The sequence below is a fragment of the Setaria viridis genome, chromosome 3 (assembly GCF_005286985.2).
Source record: "Setaria viridis chromosome 3, Setaria_viridis_v4.0, whole genome shotgun sequence".
NCBI classification, from domain to species: Eukaryota; Viridiplantae; Streptophyta; class Magnoliopsida; order Poales; family Poaceae; genus Setaria; species Setaria viridis.
This window is the reverse complement of record NC_048265.2, coordinates 20526098-20547488: the sequence shown is the minus strand read 5'-3', so window position 1 is coordinate 20547488 and position 21391 is coordinate 20526098. Positions and strand designations below refer to the sequence as shown.

General features: G+C 44.0%; 1 protein-coding gene across 1 annotated transcript; it reads left to right on the top strand.

Annotated features, from left to right (window-relative positions):
• Positions 1 to 15490: 15490 nt before the first annotated feature.
• Positions 15491 to 21180, top strand: LOC117849129 (cysteine-rich receptor-like protein kinase 43). Its single transcript, XM_072292786.1, has 8 exons — positions 15491 to 15646; positions 17225 to 17400; positions 17925 to 18177; positions 18604 to 18826; positions 19059 to 19179; positions 19555 to 19758; positions 19864 to 19944; positions 20465 to 21180. The coding sequence occupies exons 2-8, from the start codon at positions 17239 to 17241 to the stop codon at positions 20993 to 20995; spliced, it is 1575 nt and encodes a 524-aa protein (XP_072148887.1). The 5' UTR covers positions 15491 to 15646; positions 17225 to 17238; the 3' UTR covers positions 20996 to 21180.
• Positions 21181 to 21391: the final 211 nt, after the last annotated feature.

Genomic DNA, 21391 nt, shown 5'->3' with positions numbered 1-21391 from the left:
GAGCCGGCGCCTTGGACTTTATATTTTGATGGGTCGTCATGTGGGGTTGGATCAGGAATCGGCATCGTTCTCATATCGCCTGGGGGGGCAAGCTATGATTTTTCTCTGCCGATAGAAGCCACCGCCACTAACAATCAAGAGGAGTACCGAGCTGTATTGAAGGGCTTACAACTATTAACAGGAGTCAAGGCCGATTCTGTCGAAGTCTTCGGGGATTCCATGCTTATTGTGGATCAATTAACCGGAAGGTCCGAATGCAAGGATGATGTATTAAGAATTTATTATGAAGATTGCCTACAGCTCTTAAAAGAATTTAAATCGGCAGTAATCGAGCACATTCCAAGGGACCACAACGAAGATGCCAACAAGCTCGCCCAGCACGCATCTGGATATCGGCCAATTCTAGGCGCTATGGCTCTGGAACTCGCGGCCGATGACTGGCGGAAACAAATTGCCGACTACTTGAAAGATCCGTCTAAAAAGGTGGAACAACGAGTACGTTTTCATGCTACTAAGTACGTACTGCTCGAAGATGACCTGTTCTACCGAACGATCGACGGTGTCCTACTCAAATGCCTGGGAACGGAGGAGGCCAAGACTCTAATGGGAGAAATCCATGAAGGGGTATGTGGAGCACACCAATCGGCCCATAAGATGAAATGGATGATCAGGAATAATGGGTATTACTGGCCAACGATCCTTGAAGATTGTTTCAAATATTATAAGGGATGCCAGGATTGTCAGAAATTTGGGAATGTCCAACGTGCACCCGCATCGGCCATGAATCCCATTATCAAACCATGGCCGTTCAGAGGATGGGGAATAGACCTTATCGGCCAAATTTATCCACCGTCAAGCAAGGGACACAAATTTATTCTGGTGGCTACCGACTACTTTACCAAATGGGTGGAAGCAATTCCGTTGAGAGCCGTAACATCGGCTATCATGGCCGACTTCGTAAGAGATCATATCGTCTACCGATTCGGCATTCCCCAGACTATTACAACCAATCAGGGAACAATGTTCACGTCGGGGGAATTCGAAGAATTTACAGCCGATATGGGGATCAAATTGTTAAACTCCTCTCCGTACTATGCCCAGGCCAACGGCCAGGCCGAGTCTTCCAACAAAGGGATAATTAAGTTAATCAAAAGAAAAATAGAGGAGCAACCGAAGAAATGGCACCTATGTTTGACCGAAGCCCTATGGGCGTACAGGATGGCTTGTCATGGGGCCACCAAGTTATCCCCTTATCAATTGGTATACGGTCACGATACAGTGCTACCATGGGAATCAAGGGCGGGGTCAAGGCGCATTTCACTCCAAGACCAGCTAACGGCCGATGACTACTCGTCACTCATGAAAAGGGAACTTGATGACTTGGCTGCCAGCGATTGAGAGCTTTGATAAGCATTGAGGAAAACAAAAAGAAAGTAGCCAGGTGGTACGATAAGAAGGTCAGAGTTAAACAATTTTCCCCTGGGGACCTGGTTTGGAAGTTAGTGTTGCCGATTGGGTCGAAAGATCCTAAATTCGGAAAATGGTCTCCTACATGGGAAGGGCCGTATAAAATCGGTAGATGTGCTCCAGGAAATGCTTATATTTTGGAAACAATCGAGGGAGAAGAATTTACTAGGGCTCTGAATGGAAGATACTTAAAAAGATACTACCCTAGTATATGGGTCGGAGCATGAAGGATTGACCATAATACAATCGCACACAGCCGATACAAAACGGTTCATCTATAAAAAATATGTAATCGTCCAAATCGGCTGATGTATTCATTCGGTACGGACGGTGGGTTACACGGCCGACAAGGAACAAGTCGCCTTTAGAACAAAAAATATATAATAACTAGTTATTCTTTTTCTTGCGCTCTCTCTCAGTCCGGCCTAACTCTATCATGAGACGGATGTACTCTTCTTCTATTTCCTTCATTGAAGCCTCCGCTTCGACTTGACGGGGGAGAGGGTGGCTCCGGTCCACCGCCGGGCGGGACGTTCCTGCCGCCGCGTCTTCAAGAGCGACTCGCGGAGGAAGCGGATGACTTCTGTCGGCTTGAGGTCGCCGACGGGCGTTGCTTTCCAGGAAGTCCAGTACCCGACGGGCGTCGGCGGAGACGTGTTCTCGAAGTTCTTCACGATGAGCCCTGATTAAAATCCTTATCCTCCGATGACAAGGGTTCATCAGAGTGTATAACCTTGATGGCGCGCTCAAGTTCGGGGCTAAGGCGTCGAGGCTGGAGAAAGAATGAGTAAAAAAGTGATCTCCTTTAGAAAAGTTGAACGGAGGAGAAGGATAAAGTTTTCACCTGGTTAACAGAGGAAGAGGAAGACGACGAAGACATGATAGAAGGTCGCGCCGATAAGAACAGGTTGAGAAAATAAGACCGAAGCCAAACTAATGCTTTCGGAAGGGGAAGTCTAGGCCGGTATTTATAAGAGAAAGAGGTGTGGAAATTTGGTAAGGGTGCGTCCCATCGGAAGTAAGAAGGGCAATAAATAAAAGGGGCGTCGCGAAGGACGGTCAAAGCAGTTATTAAATGTTCGTACAAAATAGTCAGTGCTTTACAGATTACCCAGAAGGGTATCGATAGCCGCAATCGCCCGACGCCGGATCTGATCGGTAGAGTCCAGGACCCATTGGTCTTCATCGCCGATCCGGGGACTTCTGACGTACTACGGTGGAGCTTCAGGGCTTCATGGGCCAAGTGCTGCCTCTCCTGTTTCAAATCGGCATTGACAGAAGGGAGTTCTTGGAGCCTTTTCTCTTCGGTGCTGATTGCCTTGGTCACCTGCTCCATTTCCTTGGCAAGCTCTGCCCTTCGGCGTTTGAGGCGGTCTATCTCACCGACGATCCCTGGGTGGGAGTCCTCCAGAAAATGGATACGCTGGTGCACCTCTTGAGCTTGACGTTTGAATGCGTCCTCCTCTTCACGAGTCTTGGCCAGCTTGGCGCGATCGGCCATGTGACGAAGGGCTCGGAAGACTGGGATCCTCATGGACTCAATAAAAGCGGCCGGCGCCAATGCTTCCTCCGCTTCTTCGGGCACTCGTCCGCTGACGTCGCCAAAGAGCTGACGAATCGGTGAGGCATCTTCTACCAATCGACCGATATCTCCTTGAAGAAGGGATCAGATGTTGGTAAGCTTGGCTCAGACGTCGTCAGGAATGGAGCTCAGGGCGATCTGGCGAGAGGCGACTTCTTCATCGTCAGAGAGGGCAACCGCAAAAGAGAAGAGGCTGTTGTCAGGGGTGTCCTGTTCCTGGAAATAATAAAGAAGAAAAAAATAAATCAGCTGATGGTGATAGCAAATCGGCTAAATAAAGCTGGAAGATGTCTTACCACTTTGAAGCGAATCTCTTCAAGTTGCATTCGGGAAGCCGTCGTTCCCTGCTCAGGGGCCTGTACCATAGGTTCATCGGAAGAAGAAGACTCCACGATGATCGGCGCGGTGCTTGGACCAGCTTCCTGAGAGGGGACCAGTGGTTGAGGAGCGCTCGGCGTGCCGATGACCTGTGTCAAAAGGATGAGTAAGCATATTATTCAAATACTAGGGGAATCGGTGAAATAGTGTTGTACCTCAACGGATGGAAGCGGGGGTGCGTCGATGGCCGATTGGGTTGCTGCCGATTGTTGTGTGTCCATGGGAGTATTCTGTGCAGTCTAAGATAAGAAGGATTAATATCAAAATGACAATCGGGAGGATTAAAACATAAGTTTACCTGAACGGCCTCTAACAACAATGATGCGGCGGCTGCCCCAGCTTGTGCGACGACTTGAGTGTCGATATCTCTGGTGGCCTGAGGGGGTGGCGCGGCCGGAGTCTCTGCCGATACGAGCATGGGAGGATCCGCCGATTCTATACGGGCTCGGACTCGGCGGCTGGTCTTCTTGGTGACTCTTTTCTGAGTTTGTTTTGATCGGCCAGCAATCACGTCCACGGACGGAGCGTCATAGCCGATGAGAGGGTAGGAGGTGTATGGATGATGACTCTCTATTAGCCGACCACTCCGGCTGTGTGTTGGAGGAATACGATTCTCAGCCTGAAGAAATAGTAAAACATTAGTGTTTAGTCGCGTTGAAAAAGGAGTAAAAATCGGCTAAGGAAAATACCTCGGCATTCGGGTCGATGTTGGCTGGATCTAGGAGGTTGCAGTATGCCGATGCTGAATTGCAGAAGAGGAATTGTTTCCATTCGGCCCACCAAAGTTTGAATGGCTGGACAGCGAAGGGGGCTACTATCCAGTTGTTCAGATCAATAGTGTTGGAGTTCGGGATCCGGTCTCGTACCCGACTGTAGTCCAGAACTGTTGTGAGCCCATCTCTGAACTTGACTCGGCCAGCAAAATATACTTGAATCGGCAGCTGACCCATGCCGAGTTGGCGTGCTGCAACAGAGGGACTGTAGAACTCGTACGTGGGGGCATCCTTCCCCGAGAAGAAGTTGGCTGGCAGGATTCCTGGCTTGATTAGCTCATCAGTGAGTTCTTCGTCGAATCGGCCAGTGGTCGAGTCGAAGCAGGTTGGGAGTTCAAAGATTGGGTCGTCCCGTCGATAAGGAAACCAGACGGTTGCATCCTCATTAAAGCCGTTGTAAAAGCATCGGAAGTACTCGGCCACTTTTGTAGCAGAATACGTGCAACCTGGAAAGGCCGATGCCGCTTCGCCATAAGAGGTGCATCGCCGACGAGCGGTAGGATCTTCTGCCGATTCGATGTTGGGGAACATCATATGGTCCACCCTCTGCTGAGTGATCTTGCTCATATAAAGGTTCAGCCATAAATTGATGAACCACCAGGGTCCGCCTGAATTTCCAATCGGCTCCCCCTTGGATAGTTTGATGCCGATTTGGTGGAGCATGTGGTACGCCGCCCCTAGCAAGTGTTTCCCAAGGGGAACGGGAGTTCCTGCCGATAGTGCTTCGGCTAAAGCCTGGGTGTTGGTTGATGGGCCGGCTGCTCTTCCGCAAAAGAAATGTTTTTCTAACCACATCATTAAAAAGGTCGTGTGCTCCCTATTCTCAACGGACCTGGCTCTTTTGTTGCATCTGATAAATCCTTTCCACTCGCCGATCCCTCTTGTGTCTAGCCGATGTGACGTTGCGGCTAAGAGGCGGAAAGGTGTGTCCGGGGAGGAAATGTAAAGGCCGGTCAATAGAACCACATCGGCCAGTGTGGGAGTCATAGGTCCATGCCCAAACAAGAAAGCATTGAGGGCATCAGACCAAAAGTAAGAGGCCGCTATCACCAACGGTTCATTTCGCTCCATCTGGGACAAAGACAGGTTGATACACTGGCCGATTTTGAGCTCGTCCCATGAGACCCTCTTCGGCTCGGCTATCCGTTGGTACCACTCCCTCCAACCTGGGGTTTCATTCGGCCAAGACCTAAAGGTGCTCAACCAGTGATCCAGGTCCATGGTGGATTGTTTGAAGGGGATTCTGTGGGTTTCTAGATTGATGAGCTCTATTGGATCTGGGTTCCCCATGGGTCCGAGACAAATAAGGCCAGGATTTCTGGTAAGATGGATGGTGATGCGGTGTCTAATTGCCTAAAAAGGAAAGAGGGGGTGCAAAAGTAAGAAACAGATATAAAAGTAAATGCATTGCCGATAGAGGGAGGATTCGGTAATAACCTCTGGGATGAAGTTCCTAGTAGTCGACGTGGCTGCCGGTGCAGCCGCGGAGGATGAGGCCGCGATGGGGATCGCCATTGGGATCTCCGATGAAGCTCCTTCTTCTAACGACGGAGCAACTGCTGTCGCCACTACCGCCGGAGGTACTATTTCCGGAGCATCGCGCGCTGGAGAGCTGCCTGAAGGGGCCGCCATTGGAGGGGAAGAGAAGAAGCAACAGGAGGATGGCGCTTGGAAGCTTCGGCGACAAGGGAAAAGTGCTGAGGGAAGAAGAGGGCGCACGCGCTGAGGAAGAAGGACGTGAGCTTGAGGGTGAAGTGCGGGGTGAACCGCTATTTAAAGGACGCTTGAAGAGGGGTAAAAATGGAATTTTTACCGCGCCGGCGTTTCGAGTTTTTCGGGAGTAGTGGTTGTCGAGGGCGCCCGTTTCGAAAAGATTGCAATCATAAGCTGGAAGACCACGAAACGGAAGGATATTTTCATTGCGGCTGTTTCGGAGGAGAAGTTGAAAAGAATTTCGAAGTAAAAGACTATGTTTTACTCCGAAACTGGGGGGCATGTGTTGACGCCAGATTTCGTCACTAGTAGAATCGGCGCCAAGAAGAGAGGAAATTGGAAAAGTACAGTTGGGAATCGGCCGAATGGTGCTACAGTTCGAGATCAGTTGGTTGGCACCACAGTCCAAGATCGGCCAATGCTACAGTACGAGATCGGCCGATGACTTCTGCCTCGCTTAACCCTTGGGGTTCGGATCGAACGCGCCGGGTTCCCGATCGGTTGCCTTTTGCCGATAAGGAATCGGCTGATTAGGAGGTTGGGATAATTGGGCTGGTATGGGCTTGGAAAAGAATAGAAGGATAAGGGGGAGATCAGCCCATGAAGCGTATAATAACCAACCTAGCACGAATCGTGCTCGTAAATATTCGTTTTCTATTTGAATTAGGGATAGAATTCTAGTCAGTTAAGGAGTCATTTGTATGGGGCTATAAATAGCTACCTTTGTACATCTGTAATCATCAACAAATCAATACAACCAACTACTTTTTCCTCGTACTTACTTTCAAGCAGGCGACTTCGCCAAATACTTTCCTCTTTTTCACGAGTTCGTACGGGTTGGCAGGGCTGCATCAACTTGATCCCCGGCCGATCTTGTAAGTTCCGTTTACCGAGTAAATTCTAAGCTTTAGCTTCGGGCGCATCACTGTTGTTTCGTTTAGATTTATTCACTAGTTATCGATATTTACTAGAATCATAGGTTTTACCTGTCTTTCTAGTTTTATCACCAGTTATCCAGCTAGGAATCGGTGGTTTCAGCTTTCTTTACATTCTGCTATTAAATTCGCTTATTTCACATATTGCCGATTAGATCTATTCCTAGTGTTGTTACTATAGCATTGTATCGATTACTCCAGTAGTTTTCTGTCTACAAGGCTACAGTGATCGGCTGCCTTATAGCCGATTTCTTTATTACGGCAAATCGGCCGATTCGCTGATAAGCTCTCTCGAGATCGGAAACTTAGCCGATCGTGATTTCTGGACCTGACACGTATTCTTCCTTGCCAATCAACAGGTCAGATTGGCTGGCACGCCGCGCGAACCACACCAGGGCAATCACCCGAACAGGAGTTAAGCAGATTCTCCCGGGTTGTGTGTCAGACGCTGGGGATTCAGTTGACCGATTTCTAGCGCCAACACATGGCAAAGTTAGTATCTTGATATCTTCACAATCTTGTACAATGTTCCAAGTATGTATTGCATATTTCAACACTTCCTCTCAATGCATACTTGTCTTGAGCGGTCGAACCATTGTGTGTCGCTGCCCTTAGATCTTCTGCGCTCTGCCATTACGAATCTTCTTCTTCACTTGCTCTCATGACATGGTCTTCTCTTCCTTGAACTCATATACCTCTGTCTTTAGTTGGAGGTTCTCCGCAGACTTGATACATCCATGCATCTCTTATTTCTTCTTCATCCTTCTAGTTGTCTGTCCTCTAGATGCTTCCTTGTACGAAAGCAAAATAACTTTAGCCGGTGAAACTTTGTCATACCTGAGATCTTCACAACTGCGTCCTTCTGGAATTTTCTTCACCTTATCATGCTCCTCCAAATCTTCATGGATCACCAATGCTCCATGTCTATATTCACCATGCTCTTGTGGCTCCTCGTCATCATGAATACTAGGCTCTATCTTCTCATCTTTAATATCTTCCTCCTTGTCGCTTAGAGCCTCCCAATCTTCATCACTATCATATCCAAATACTATGAATCCTTCTGAAATATCTAGATCTCTCACCTCCATGGAGAAGCCACCTTCTGCATCTCACTCTCTTTCTTCTTCTTCAATGCTATTTGATGGAGTTTCACCTTGTCAAGTTTTCCACAAAGTAAGTTTCATCATCTTCAATTGTGGCTGCTACCTCAGCATCCCACTCTTCTTTGCTTAGCCACCCACTCAGGACAACTTCTTTTGTTGTAGCCATGTTTCCTTCTGAGTGCCTCCGTAGACTCCAGCAGTCCCGTGCAAGATGCCCTTTCTTACCACAGTTGAAGCACTCACCTCTTCTTCTCCTCTCATTCTTGATCAACTCTTCGTCATCTTCATCACTGCTCTCTTGTTGAGCTCCCCTTGAATAGATGCTCTTCTTTGGGCAACTCCTATCACCTCTTGTCCACTCCTTCGCCTCTCCTCGACCTCTTGGTGGACCATTCTTTCTGATGAAGAGCGCTTCCTCTTCATCCTTCTCTTCCAAAGTGATGTTGCTCATCTGCTTGGCTAATGCCTCCTGATTAGTCAATAATTTAACCAACTCCACAAAGGATGGCTGTACTGGCCATCCACTCACTGCAGCCATAAACCCACTATACTCGGGTCTTAGACCGTTGATGATGATCCTTCTCATCGGAGCTTCGCTAGCCTTCTCCTCTGGGTCAACCTAAGATAACTTCTGGTAGATATTCTTCACCTTAGTAACGTATTTATTAATGCTCAGAGTTCCTTATGAGATACTTGCAAGCTCTTTCTCTAAGAGCTGGAATTGTGTCTCATTCTTCTTCGAGAATAGCTTCGCGAATGTCTCCCAGACCTCATTTGGTGTCTCCGTATCTCTAATGTGCTCCATCAGGTCTTCCTCGATCGTCGTCTTCAACACTAACATAGCCTTTCCTGCCTTGATTTGCCACTTCCGCAAGGCTTCCGTGTTCTCCTTCGGTGGAGGAGTTTTCCTAGTGCCTGCTACGACCTCCAATAGATCTTGACCCATCAAGTAGGATTGTATACAGGTTTGTCAATAGCCATAGTTGTGGCTATTGAGCCTCCTCATGTCTCCTACGCTCAAGAGATCCGCCATCTCAACTGAAACCTAGCATCACCTACGCTTGATCTCAGACCAGCATTCCTTCACAGTCCTGGACTGTGATCTCCGGCAGAGTCTCCCCTTAGCGCCTCTTGATGCCACACTAAGCAATGAAAACATCATGTGCCTACCAACAACTGCACCGAGCACTATGAGTGCCCCGCACTCACCACAAAACTCCTACCAATGATGGTCCCTAACCAACCTGGCTCTAATAATAATTGTTGAGAAATCGGCACCCAAACCTTGACACCGACTCCCTAGAAGTGGCACCAAAGTGGTGTGACACCACTTCTTCTGTGGACCTTATACCCACACTACTCTGAGAAGACCTTCACACCGACACCAACACGGGAGATCAACTCTCTACAAGGGAACTCAAATATTTTATTCACCTACTCACAACTTGATACAACACTCACTCTTACACTCTGTATGTGGCTACCCTACCATGACACCACTATACTACATGGCAACCTTGCCATCTCTTCACCTATGGCTCACATGCCACTCTATGCCATGGTATAGCTAGGAGGGAGGGGAGCACCTCTATTTATAGATGCTCATGGTCATTGTGGTGTTGCCATGTGGTAGTTTTCACACTCTTCCATACGAAATATCCTAACTCTAGAACCCTCCTCATCCTTATCTAGTTTCTTATATTTCTACCATGCTAAAATATCTAGTTCTAGAATATTCTACACTTCACCATGAACCATGACAACTATGGCTCATGCATTCTCTCCAATTTTCTAAAACCTTCCTACCTTACTATGATCTTATCCTTGTACATAGCAAAGTTAGTCTCTTGAGATCTCCACAATCTTCTAGAATGTTCCAAGTATGCATTGCGTATTTCAACAGAAAATAAGCTAAGTTCTCTAGTCTTGCACAAATATGTATATGTACAACTAAAATAATTCATAGAAATTACCAAATACAAAATGTGAAGAAAGGGAACTACACCGCGATATCACTAGCTACTTCCACTTGCTATTATTTTATTTCACTGAGATCCAATCGTGGATGTCGCAGCTAAGAGATGATTCTTGAATATGAGCTAGCCATCTTGTGAGAATAGCATTTACAACAACAGCAAATTTAATCGTCCGCAGATTTTTTTTGAACTAAGAAAATAGCAATTACCTGGGGTAGCCTGGTGCTGCCAAATTCAGACGCCGCTGATATGCACGAAGCCACGTATCCATGAAACTAAGGGGATGTTTGGATACATCCCGCTAAACTTTAGCACCTGTCACATCGTATGTTTGGATACTAATTAGGAGTATTAAATATAGTCTAATTACAAAACTAATTGCACAGATGGAGTCTAATTCGTGAGACGAATCTATTAAACCTAATTAGTCCATGATTTGATAATGTGGTGCTACAGTAACCATTTGATAATGATGGATTAATTAGCCTTAATAGATTCGTCTCGCGAATTAGACTCCATCTATGCAATTAGTTTTGTAATTAGCTTATGTTTAGTTCTTCTAATTAGCATCCGAACATCCGATGTGACCCTACTCAAGTTTAGCACCTCACGTAAACATTCCCTATAATACGATACCAGGACCGTATTTAGCCTCTTACCCAGTTTCTACGAAAAACAGAAGGATGGGCAATCAGCCACCGGTCGGCTTGTGGGACGCGCTACAGCTTGGCTGTGGGGCCTGGACGCGTGGGGCGTCGTCTCCAGCTGGCTTGGGGGAGCGTCGTCTGTCAGCCTGGTAAAGCGTCGGCCTCACACTCCTTGGGGCATCACCGCCGATCGGCCTGTGGGATGCGCTGCCGCCGATCGGCCTGACGGTCGGTGGCAGAGGGTGAGGAACGCTTCCGGTTGGCAAGGGTGGGGGAGCGGGACCTGTCTGTTTCCTAACCGATGGAACTAGGAAGCGCAGGGGACCCGGACGCGGAACTTTGACCAAATAGGAAAAGGTACATTCCACTACGCTGAGCAATAAACTTTATATATTATCTTCAAAAAAGTTAGTTCCGCGTATTGAACCTCTAGCTAAAGACTTCAGATAGCTCCGTGGAGCTGGCGTGTCCCTTTACGGTGATCTTGCATGCCGACTGACGGGTACCTTCAGCTTTTATTTAAATTTCGAGTCATCAAATTTTAAGTTTTTCTATAAAACCTATTGCTATTTTTCTTTAAAAGCTAACACTATCTTTTAGAAGATGTGTTTATCTTTCTTATCTTAGAAAGCTAAAAAAATTAATAAAATTAAGATTACTCGACTTTCTAGGCTCCTAGCTTTTTAAAACCGCACAAGAAGTTCGTTGTTTGCTGTTTGTTTCAACTTCTGTCATTTCATGCAGAGAAGCTATCAATAACCTCAAACAAAAAGACCTGAGAACTTACTTCAAAGTTTGTAGAAAGAACCTTCCCGAACGGCTTAACTAATTCTTATGGGGATATTTTGTTAATCTCAGCTCCAAGTATAGAAATTGGCCATCTGACCTCTAGTATTAGATAGGAAAAATACAGAGTTCAGATTTTCATTAGCAATGGAAGAGAGTAGGTCCATCTCCCAATACATAATATCTAAGCTTGACCTTTCATATCATCGACAGTAATGAACGTGGTTTGTAACAGCACAACAGCCTGAATTAAAAAAAACTTCTGACAACTCCACATCAACCTTTGTTGAATGTGAGCCAAGACACACATCACTCAGTGGGCCAAACCTTCATATTTAAAGGTAACAAATAAAGAGGCACATTACAATGAAAATTGTACTTACAACTACAACAATAACCTGCACCCCCAACAAAAGCACACTCCCTTATCCTTTAGAGCAGTAGTAAAGTTTGTTTGCTTGAGTGGCAGCTTTTGAACTTTTCTGAAAAATTGTTACTGGCTTTTTTTCTGAAAAGCCAGCACTAGTTTTTAAAACATGTGTTTAGCTTTCTGAACTCAAAAAGCTACGAAAAATTCATAAAACTGAGTTTTCCAACTTCCCATATAAACTTAGCTTTTCTGAGCTTTTAGCTTTTCAGAAGCTGCATGAGAAATTTGCTGTTTATTTGAGCTTGTGGATTTTCACGCTGAGAATTTGCCAGGAAGCTCAAACAAACAGAACCTAACTGGTTTTGCCTGTTCAAATATCTTTCCCTAGCAAATATAAAACTGCTTTTGTTGACGAATTTGTTCAGAAAAAGGAAAGAAGGGAACAGATGAAAGACAAGCGAGAAACGAAATCAATGTAATATAGCAATAGTTCCTAGCCAGTTCATGCTTTCACAAATCGCAACAAATAAAGTAGGATAACATAATGATAACGAGGCATAGAGATGTGTTCATTAAAAAAATGTGACCTGTAATCATTCTTTCGCTTACAACCAGAATTGGAATTTGGCCACTACAAAAGGTTATAAATATCACCATCAAGGTTACAAATATCACCATCACTATCATCACGTAAACTCTCCATCCGGCATATGTATCTTTGGAATTGAAATCATCGTGATTCATCTCCACCAACCCAAGTCACTCTTCATAAACCTTCTACTCACGGAATCTCAGTTTTTTTCATACCTCGCGCTTTGAACCCTACCAAAGGAGATGAGCTATCGCAAAGTAGTTATTAGGTATATTTAACCTTTAGCCATTCTTCTCAACGGCATCTCTTCAAAAACATGCATTCAAAAATCAATTAAATGAGTATATACGAGTTTTTATTTATATCTTTAGGATTATTAGTTTATTGATGTTCATTAAGAAATTTTTAAATGAGTCATTCATTAACTATTTCCTTTAAGAATTTTTCTAAATCTTTGAGAATAATATTTCTCTTCTAAAAACACCGGTAGGAGTATGCGCTTAAGAAACACCAGTAGTCTTAGTTATTTATATGTACCGGTGCTTAACAAAAACCGATTAGAATAAAGACATATATTCTAACAGGTGCTTCTTGTGCGCTGGCATGAATAACAGACCCTCATTCGTACCAGTTCCGTGGTGCGGGGCCATCACGGCACGAATGACAATTTCGATTCGGCACATATGAGGGTACCTGCAGTAGTGATATTTCCGGTACAGTAAGCATGTCGTTTTTTAGTCCAATTTCATGATTAATTGTAATTCCATTTATGTGTATTGCACTATTCAGTAATGCTCAGTAATGATAAATGCCCAATTGATATTATGAGTGAGGAGAAGATTAATTTTCGTATGCACGCAAGAGTATTGATTATAATAAACTATATTTAAGTATATTGTTTAATACTTTGCAACTACATGTATGCTTTTCATTAACATGATCAAATGTAGTTTATATTATCTACTGAATTGATTGCTTGCCAGTAAGATTAGTACATTATTTATCTATGATTTGTATTGCCTGTAGCGATTAGTAAGGAAAAAAATACGGACTTCTGGACGTGATTATGGCTTATGGGAGAAAGCGAAAGCTTTTTCTAGCAGAGTGGAGCGGGTGGCGTACGATGCATCGGGCGCATGTTACCCACCGTTACCGTTTGTAGAAATAGCGACCAGTGCACGGTTGAGAAATCACACATATTTACCGTACGTCTGGCTAATAATTTAGCCCGTTACTAGCTTTAACTAGTGTCTCGTTACAGCTAATCTAGCAGCCGATTCATATAACAGTAAGATTAATAAGTTGAGACAAACACTTGGCTACTAGCTAGACAGTTCTTGTCATCATGTAAGACCAAATGGTACAGCAGTTTAGCTCTTCACATGCTAAAACACAGGATACTTTATTATCGTCGTTTTCTTCCTCACCTGCATGCTGTGACCTTGTGACGAGAGCGGGACGTGGTGGGCCCTAGCAAGTGGGATGAGAGTCTTGGTGCGTGTTCGACGGCAACATCGACAGGCATGCACTTTCTCTTACATCCACCTCATCTTGCAGGCTGACACGGCGGTCGATTCGCTTTTTTGTTATACTGCTCTAAGGTTTGGTAATTGATATATACCATAGTTATAATATACTCCACAGCCCATCTCAACGCTCATAAATTTTTTTGACGAAGCGTGCATTTTGGCTAGCTGAACCCACTTCCCTTCTCTCTTTTCCACTCTATCCTCCACTCATTACCAATTTGGTGTGTTACACTCTACATTATTCTGGATACATCATCTTATTATAATTGCTCTAACCAACTGGATTCACTTACTGATGGGTGGGCAACGGAAGGTACAACGATAACAGATATTGTCGATTTGCATCGGAGGCTCCTAGCACAAGCTGCTGCCGTCCTCAGGCGAGCGAGACGAAGACAAGCCCCTCTCTATCCTCATGAATTGCGTGTCACGTGGAAGAAAAAGATAATGTGTCAACTTACATAGTACTCATTAATTATTGTATATACCTAGGAGCTAGCCTAGCACTACTATAGAACGAGCTATTCTATAACTAATGACCTATCACCACCAGTTTTAGATGAACCAACGGTGATGTAGTATCACTGCCGATTATCAAGTGGGCGGGCGTTGTGAATGTTGGAACCAACAGTGAAAACATCTTCACTGTTGGTTCCAACGACGAACCAGCAGTAATAGTTATCACTATCGGTTCCAACGACCGGTGATGTTATTACCGGCGGCTCGTATAACAAACCTTTTGGTGATAGGTGTCGGATCCGAAATTTTTATCCATTTGAGTTGATAGTCTTCAGGAGTCCCGCGCCTCCCCCTCTCCCGCATTCGCTCTCTCCTCTCACTCTCTCTCTCCCTCCCCACCCCCCCTCTCTCTATATATATATCCCTCTGCCGCAGTGCCTCCCCCTCTCCTACATCCGCTATCTCCTCTCTCACCCCTCTCTTCCCCCTCCGATCCCCTCTCTCCACTCGCTCGTGGCACCTCTCCTCCCTCCTCCGGTCCCCCTCTCTCTCCTCTCTCTCTCGTGGCCCTTCTCCTCCCCCTTCCGATTTGCCCTCGTCGAAATATATCAGCGGGTGAGGAGCGGCCGCGGGGCTAGGAGCGGCGGTCGCGGCCAGTGGGGCATGACGGTGGCCGATGGGGCCAAGAAGCAGCTGCGGCCTCGCACGGGGCAAGAGGTGCGGCGACCCATGGTAGAGGGGCACGGTAAACAGGCAAGCCAGCGGCAGTGTAGCACGGTGGTCAAATCCGGCAGTGTGGGTGCGGTGGGCGAAAATATGATCTACAGTAATAATTGCATCGACAATGAGAAGTTATTATGGCAAACGTCATAGGGCTAATGTGAAAAAACTTCTAGATAATAAGCAGAGTTATTTTTTTTATGATTGTGTCATTGTTGAAATATGGTTAACAAAAGCGAATACGAACGGAGGGAGTACCGTCCCGTTCTCAAAGCCAATTATATGCGATAGTGAAAGAATTACTACCAGCCTATCAGAAATAGTATAGTCAATAGCTCCTCTTTTTCGAGAAAAAAAAAGCTCATCCCGAGTATTCCGCGTTATGGTACACTTTCTTTTTCGAGAAAAAAAAAAGCTCATCCCGAGTATTCCGCGTTATGGTACACTTTCTAAAGTAATGTCCTAATCTCTGTCTATGTGCCGCGGCCCTTTTCTCAAGCTGCCTGCCCTGGAGTCAAATGATTCACATCCCTTACCCTCCGTTTTTGTCTCCGTCGCTCTCGCGGACTGGGCAACTTCTGAAATTCGCCTTCACAACGCAACTGGGTGTGTCCAGGTATTTACCAATTTTCCTTTGAAAGATCTCCAGATGATTAATTCGGTTGCTGTTGTGCAAATGCCCTTCTCCCATGAGCGCTCACTTAAATTTCAGAAGCTGTCGCTTAGTCATAGAATGCTTTGAAACTTCCATCCATGCATGCATGCTCCCAGGGTAGAACCTTTGTCCTTTGCGGCAGTGCTGAACTGCTGGGGTTAGGAAGGAACAGCCATGGCGTCTTAGTCAGGCGAAGAAGACGCTGCAGATCTGTTTATGAATCCGTGCACGCTGGTTCCAGGACTAAGGTGTCGAGACCCAGCAAACGAAGCTATTACTCGTAACAACTAAAGTTTTGATGTTTGGCTAAATACTTTCATGATTTTTTGATGATTCCACACCGTTTGGTTCAATCACTCTATGATTGGATCCCAAAAAAAAAAGTAGTAGGTGAAGGAAGCTGAGTATAGCTCTCGAAGCGGCCACCGCCGAATGGATGGAGGAAGTTCGCATCTCGCCCACCTTCTCCCATGACAGCTTGGTCGGCCAATTTCGTTGTATAGTGTGGGGATCTAGACAGGTGGCTGGTCAGTTACTCTAGTTCTCCCTCAGTCTGGTATCCTCTTTACTACTGGTAACGACGCGCTGGTTAGAACTATCTTTCCCAGTCTAGTTCCCCTTTCAGTCTTCCTATCTAGGTAGCAGGTCAGGCCTCGTTGATGTCTGCTACTTACGTGTCAAAATATTTATCACATCATGATATTTGATCATTTGTTTTATTAAATAATTTATATAAGTACATTTATTGTGTGTGACTCAGTTTATCATGAAAAATACGTTAAACATAACTTATCTTTTCATATGTTTACAACAAATTTTTAAATAAAACAAATGGTCAGACGTTGTAAGAAAAAGTCAACAAGGACAAATATTTTTTTCGAATAATAGTGACAAATATTTTGATAATAAGGGAGTGCAAAAGGACTCATGTATTTCCATTGATCCTTAATTGAAATGGGGTTCTACCTCGTGTGGAAAAGAAAGGTGGAGAAAGCAGTGAAACGAGAGTGTAGTTCACTTTCTTGAATATTTTCGTAGTTTGTATTTGTAATTTCTATGAACCATATGGTTGTACTCCGTATTTCTGTAAGGCTAAAGAGCTTGAGCTTGTTTCCCTTGGTTAATTATGTTCAATTGTGTCGTACCAAGGGATTTATTATGCCAAGGTTGTCCCTGATGGTTCAACGCCAATTTTGCTGCCATCTTGTTATAGCTACCTATAGCTCGCCGGTTGAATTAAATAGTAAACAAAAATAAATTTTTTGTTTACGGAAGAGATATTCTCGTCTCCTTTTATAAAAGCTGTCCAGTTTATTTAGAGTATTTGTTTCACAATGTTTGCGTGATTATCTGCTTTCGATCAAAAGCAGGACAGTAATGGTCTTTTATCTAATTAAAACAATGTTTGCGTGATAAGGGAGTGAGGGAAATAAGAGCGATCATCATTCTGTAATTATGTGTTTATGATCAGTTGATGGTCTTTCGGAAAAAAAAATGATCAGTTGAGTAATTTCGGCAAGATCTTTGTTCCTTTTTCAGGAGTATCTTAATAAATGGATCACGCAGCAAGTACAAAACGCGATGTCCTGGAGCTCATGCTACTCGATGAAAGTGTAGAGCCGACTGACCTGCCATTGTCACTTTTGGAAGACATTACAAATAATTTCTCAGCTGATAAGGAAATTGGCAGGGGTGGGTTTGCGGTGGTATACAAGGTACGCTGCTCCATTCTTTCCAACTTGTATTGTGCTTTTTGTTTCATCCTAGGTCAATTTCCTTTTCTAATTTTAACCTGATAGGTTTTATAATTATGCGTCAGCATCTATAACATCAAGCTAGTTTAATTAAATCCATAATAAAATATGTTTTGGTAAGGTTTTTATTTGCTTATTTAGATGTCAATATATTTTTTTCTATAGTATTGATGACAAGTTTGAGTGAAGACAAAATGTTGAAGTATAATTGAATTGCACACTTTTCTTAATCAGCTTATACTGGTAGGTGTATGCTACTCAATGTGTCTTGAGTTTGAATCCTAGCAGATGTAATTAAATAGTATCAGTAATTCCATCCTTGAGGTCTGAGGAAGCCGCACGTGAGAGAAACTATTAAATTATAAGTAAATTGCACACTTTTTGCTTCAGCTTAAGTTTTTTTTAGTTAGACTGGTCAGTGCGTACATTATTATAGCTGATTTGAAAACTCAAGTTCATGCTGAAAAGCCTTGCCGCAATTGCAGGGAATGATTCGGAGCGGAACGATTGCTGTTAAGAAATTGTCCCATACGTATATGCATGAGAAGAAATTCCATCAAGAGATTGAATGTATGATGAAAGTGAAGCACAAAAATATAGTACGTTTTCTTGGATATTGTGCTAATACACAAGGGAAAATGGAAAGCTTCAACGGAAAGCTTGTCATGGCAGATGTACAACAAAGATTGCTTTGCTTTGAATATGTAGCTAAAGGGAGTCTCCGTGATCAAATTACCGGTACGATTGTACTCCCTCCATTTCAAATTATAGGTCGTTTTGGCTTTTTTAGATGCATAGATATTATTATGCATCTAGATACAGTATATGTCTAGATGCATAATAATATCTATAAACTTAGAAAAGCTAAAACGACCTACAATTTGAAACAGAAGGAGTATTGGTTTCTTTTCATCTCTTTTTTCTTTATCAAAGATTATTTCTTTCAAGCATCCCAGCATATAACGGAAATTACTTACCTTGAAACAGAAGGAGTATTGGTTTCTTTTCATCTCTTTTTTCTTTATCAAAGATTATTTCTTTTAAGCATCCCAGCATATAACGGAAATTACTTACCTTGTCGTACATTTGCTGGGTTGCTGGATTTCAAATATTATATTGCGAATGTATCTCCAAGTACTAAAGTCACTTTATCCTCTACTCTAGATGCATCCAGTGGACTTGAATGGAGGCAACGCTATGAAATAATCAAAGGAATTTCCAAGGGTTTGAATTATCTTCATCGGAATCGTATTGTACACTCAGATCTGAAACCTGCTAATATACTGCTAGATTATGATATGGTGCCGAAAATTGCTGACTTTGGTCTCTCAAGGTGCTTTGATGAAAAGCAAAGCTGGGCTATTACTTCAAATATTTGGGGATCACTGTAAGCTTACTAAGCCTCTTGAAAGCTCTTTCTGAGGGGTACGTATCCGGAAGGATCATGGGGATATGAATTACTCCCTCAATTTCAAATTGTAGGTCATTTTAGTTTTTCTAGTTTATAGATATTATTATGCATCTAGACATACATTGTATCTAGATGCATAATAATATTTATAAATCTAGAAAAGTCAAAACGACCTACAATTTGGTATGGAAGGAGTATTTCCAACCAGAGGTTATTTACCACCGGAAATTCACAGTGGAATAATCACGTTCAAGTCGGATATATATAGTCTCGGTGTTATAATAAAAGAGATATTGACAGGACAAAAGGTGTCCCCCGAGGATTATGATGTAAGTTTTACAATAGTGACGTTGTTTCAAGATAAAGAATAGATGTTAAAATAATTATGTTACATTTTTAATCTTCATAATATCATTGTTCCATATTTAAGCACTATGAAGTATATCGAGCAGCCCAAAGCACAAATTGGCCACAAAGAAACAAACAATTTTTCCGCGAGTATCAATGCATCATTTGCAGCACTAAAATATGCAAAGGGGGCAAAGCAACGTAGACTATGAACTGTGGGATTTCATTTACCTTTTTGGATTTTTTTGTTACTTTACATCAAGTATGCGGTTTGCATACACTACATGCTCTAATTTCCCATCTAAAAGATGTTGCTCATTTTCATAAAACCCTTATTCACTTCTGCAATTCCTTAGGTAATAGAAAGTTGGAGAGACAGGTTGGAGACAAGCTCACAGTTGGAACAGTTAAGAGTATGCTTTGAGATAGGGACAGAATGCACTGACTATGACCCAAGGAGGAGACCAGATGCAAAGCAAATAGTCGATAGGCTTGTTAAAGCGGAGAGTATGGATAGGTTTACGGAGACCGACGTGAGTAACTTTTTTTCGATAGCACCGGTAAATTCATGCAACATGGAATTTCATTTTCGAGAGTATGTGTACATCTCTGTTTTCGTTTGTGTTACTCAAACGTAGCTAATGGCTGAGATCAATATACTGTAGGTAGTTGTTCAACAGGCAGAAATTACTTCTAGTGGGCTGCAGCAAGGCACACCTAAAATCCTAAGGAGGGGAAGCTCCAAGGCAAGTTCTCACCATTACCGTTCAATTGTCGGAACAGTAGTAGTAATACTTGAGTATTTTAGCGGTATGGTATTTCTAGCGATTAAGATTTTGGCTCAAAGGATGCAAAAAGTGGTGAGTTGGAACATTATATTTAGCTCAGTAACCATGTGGCTCCGGTGGGAATAATCTATACCTTTTTTAAACGAACAGTTGTCTATACCAGTCTTATTCTTCTTCCTTTTTATGAAATGGTAGTCCAAGATGCATGATTGCGGGAATTTCCCTAAAAATACTAATGATTGCACGAACTGATTTCAATTGTCGCAGTCCAAAATAATTCATCTAGGAGACAGACAGCACAATGACTGATCATGTAGTTATTTGTTTTACAACTCCTTAACTCTTAGGGCTCAACCTAAATTCTTGTACTCCATGGTCTATGCAGATAAAAAGAGCAGTGTATATCCTTTCCTGCTGTTTATCGTTAATGTGAACATTGTTCTCTCAGTTAAACGAGCAGGCCATTCTATACTTGCAGAGAAGTCACAACGAAAAGGACGACCATGAGGGGCGCCAGGTGAAACTGGCGACTGTTCGCGAACAACGTAAAGCAGGGGATCCGATGCTGTTCGGCTGGATCATAGCTGGTACTGCCGCTCCCGCTGCCTACTGGTGCGCGCTGCTGGAACCTAAAGTAGCACTGCAACCTAAAGCACGGGAGATCCGAGAGCTGTTCTGCTGGAGCTTAGTTGTTGCTGCCGCTGCCGGCTTGTGCGTGCGGCTGCAACCTAAAGCAGGGGAGATCAGGGAGCTGTTCGGCTTCTACATGGTTGTTACTGCCGCTGGCTACTGGTACGTGATTGGGGAGATCAGGCCGCTGCTCGGCCAGTGCCTAGCTGCTGCTGCTGCCACTGCCTACTGCCTACTGCTGCATGATGCTACTGTTTCGCAGCGCTCCGGTTTATCTGAAAACGGCTCCGGCTCCTGTGGCGGAGTGGCTTCTCCGGTTCCGGCTCCTCCTTTTGGAAAACGGTTTGGCAAAACGTCTCTTCCATGTAGTTTAAAATAGTTAGATAAGATGAAATACCTATAATACCCTTTCATTCTCCTTTTCTTTTTTCTTTTCTTCCTATTTATTTTCCTTCTTTTTTCAATAATTTTCCTTCTTCCTGTATATAATGTGAGAAGGATTAATTAAAATAATTACAGATTAAAATAAATGCAAAGGGACTCCTCCCTCCTTTTCTTTGTTTTCTTTTTTTCCTTCACCTTCTCTTTTTTCTTCATTTTCCTTCTCCTTTTCTTTTTTCTCCACGTTCTACCTTATCTCGTCTCCATCGCCGCCCAGCTCCCTGTCGCTGCCCGACCCTCGGGTTCCCTGGTGCCGCGCCGCCTCGGCTCGTTGCCATCCCAGTCACCGCGCAGCCTCGAGTTGTCGTCCGGCCTCCCGTCGCCTAGCTCCCCA